At 25.4% G+C, this 2465-nt stretch overlaps 1 protein-coding gene across 1 annotated transcript; it reads left to right on the forward strand.

Annotated features, from left to right (window-relative positions):
• The first annotated feature begins 353 nt into the window (after positions 1-353).
• Positions 354-1166, forward strand: LOC122504818 (putative protein TPRXL). The gene has a single exon (XM_043616088.1). It carries the CDS (start codon positions 354-356, stop codon positions 1164-1166), a length of 813 nt encoding a protein of 270 aa, XP_043472023.1.
• Positions 1167-2465: the final 1299 nt, after the last annotated feature.

Raw genomic sequence — 2465 nt, forward strand, 5'->3', positions numbered from 1 at the left:
CAATTTAGTCAAATGTATTTAATATTTCAATTTTATTAATTAAGAGCAGAGGAAAGAAATTTAGAATCTAATAAACATTTTTGATCAGGTATCTTTTTTTTTATTTTAATATTTTAAAATTTTATTTAAAATTTTTAATGTGTACTTTGAACGATCGTTTAACGCTATACTTATAAAACATAATTTTAGTATTATATAGTTTTATTTTGTGAATTTTAATTAACTTTATTCATTTATTATTATTTATTTATATATTTATTATTATTTATTTATATATAAATTTTAATTTATAGATTGGTGAAATTCATCAACAAAGGATCCATTGCTACCATAATTTGATCCAATTGGTTAATATGGTCAACGATGGTTTGAAGTCAACACCATCCAGATTTCCAACAGGTGTGGAGTCAACACCATCTAGATTTCCAAATGGTGTGACACAATCGTCTACTGCACATCCAACAATTATAAAACAACAACCATTTCGGGGGCAATCACAGTCACATCTTCGAGGAAGTTCTAATGTTCTGTTACAACCAGCACTTTCTCCAAAGTTTGTCAGATGTCCAACTGCTTCCTCTCAACCTCTCAATCCTGTGATTTCTTTAAAATCAGGTCCTAGGCAACGAATCAGTCGATGGGACGTTTTAAAAAAATCCACTGCAACAAATTCACATTCCTCAACACCACCACCAGCTCCAACTAATGCTCATTCCTCAGCACCAACACCAACTACTTCTCATTCCTCAACACCAACTCCAACTACTTCTCATTCCTCAACACCAACTCCAACTACTTCTGATTCTTCAACACCAACTTCGACTACTTTTCATTCCTTAGCACCACCACCACCACCTATAGAACCATATATACCAGAATACACAGAATCATATACACCAACTCCCAAGGAAGCAAAACCATCTTCTGGGTCAAATGAATCCTCTACTTCAGGGGATTCATCCAGCTCTTCAACATCTTCAAGTATTTCGACATCTTCAAGTATTTCGACTGAGCCGACACCAGGACCTTCTTCTGGATGTCAAACAAATTTAAATAAAGTCAATCCAAATATCACAAGTCAAGCCTTAAAAAAATCTTTAGAAGATATTGAAATTTCAAAAAAAACCTTTGGAAGCTATTCAAAGCTTAAGAAAAAGAAAATTTGATCCAAGAGTAGAGGCTCAAAAAGTTGAAAATTCACAATCAATAAAAAAACAAGATGAAGATCCTTCAGATCCTTGTGTAAGAAGAACAACTAGACCTGATATAAAAAATTTAGTGATTAAAAAAAAGCAAGGTTAATCTAGTAGTTAAATAGAAAAAAGTGACGTTTCAAAGTTATGCTTACATTATTTAAAAATACTTTCTTAATTCAAGTGACTAAATAATCTTTTTTTACTAAATTAATCGTTCTTATTAAAAAAAATTAACATTAAATGTTACTTTTTTTAAAAAAAATTATTATTTCTCTTAATTGATCTCAATGTTAGTATTTATTTTTATTAGTTCAGTGTGAATATTTATTTATACTGCTGCGTGTGAATATTTTTTGTATCATTTCAAAGTGATTTTTGTGATAAACACATAATTAAAATTTTTAGTTTATCACTTTGAAATTGTTGTGTTGTGCTTCATTAAGCGCATTTTTTTTTATTTTCATTTGTATTTGTTAAATGTGATTACTCTATTTTTTAATCGCATTACTTAACATGTTTTTTTTCTCAATATAGAGAAAGTTATTGCGTTTGAATTACGTTTTATTAAATTTAACGTGATAAAAGCTTTTCTTATATTGTAAACATTTAGTTTTCAAAAATCTTATTAAGTTATCTATTTCATCATGATGCTTTTGTATAAGTAGAATAGATGTAAACAAAAAGAAAGTTAAAAGCTTGACTTGTAATTTATGTTAAAATATTATATATATATATTTTAAAATTAAAACTGTTTAACAAATTGATTGATAGTCTTTTATTTTATGAAAAATTTCACAAACCTATTTTTTAGAATTTTCTAATTTTTATTAATTCAAATATAGTAATTATTACAATTTTTATATAAATCTTTGATATAATCTTTATTTCTATAATTTAAAGTATAAACAATAAATTTGTTTTACATCCATCAGAATTTTATTTACCATAAATTGTGTAATACTTTTTAAAACAAATTTATCCTTTTTTTGATATGTTAAAATTTTCAATTATTCGCATGTTAAATTTAACAAAATTAATTATTTTAATAAATAACTAATTTTTCCATAAATCATTTTTAATAAATTAAAATTGATTTCACTATTTACAATTTTAAAAAAACATGGTTTTATTATAATATAAATTACAAACTATAAAATGAAAAAAAAATTCTAATTATTTTAACAACATTCGAATAAATTTAATCATGTATAATATTTCGAGGAAATTATTGTTAAATTTCCTTTAATAGAAAAATTATGATTTTTGATT

The sequence above is a fragment of the Leptopilina heterotoma genome, unplaced genomic scaffold, assembly GCF_015476425.1.
Source record: "Leptopilina heterotoma isolate Lh14 unplaced genomic scaffold, ASM1547642v1 Lhet_32, whole genome shotgun sequence".
Classification (NCBI taxonomy): domain Eukaryota; kingdom Metazoa; phylum Arthropoda; class Insecta; order Hymenoptera; family Figitidae; genus Leptopilina; species Leptopilina heterotoma.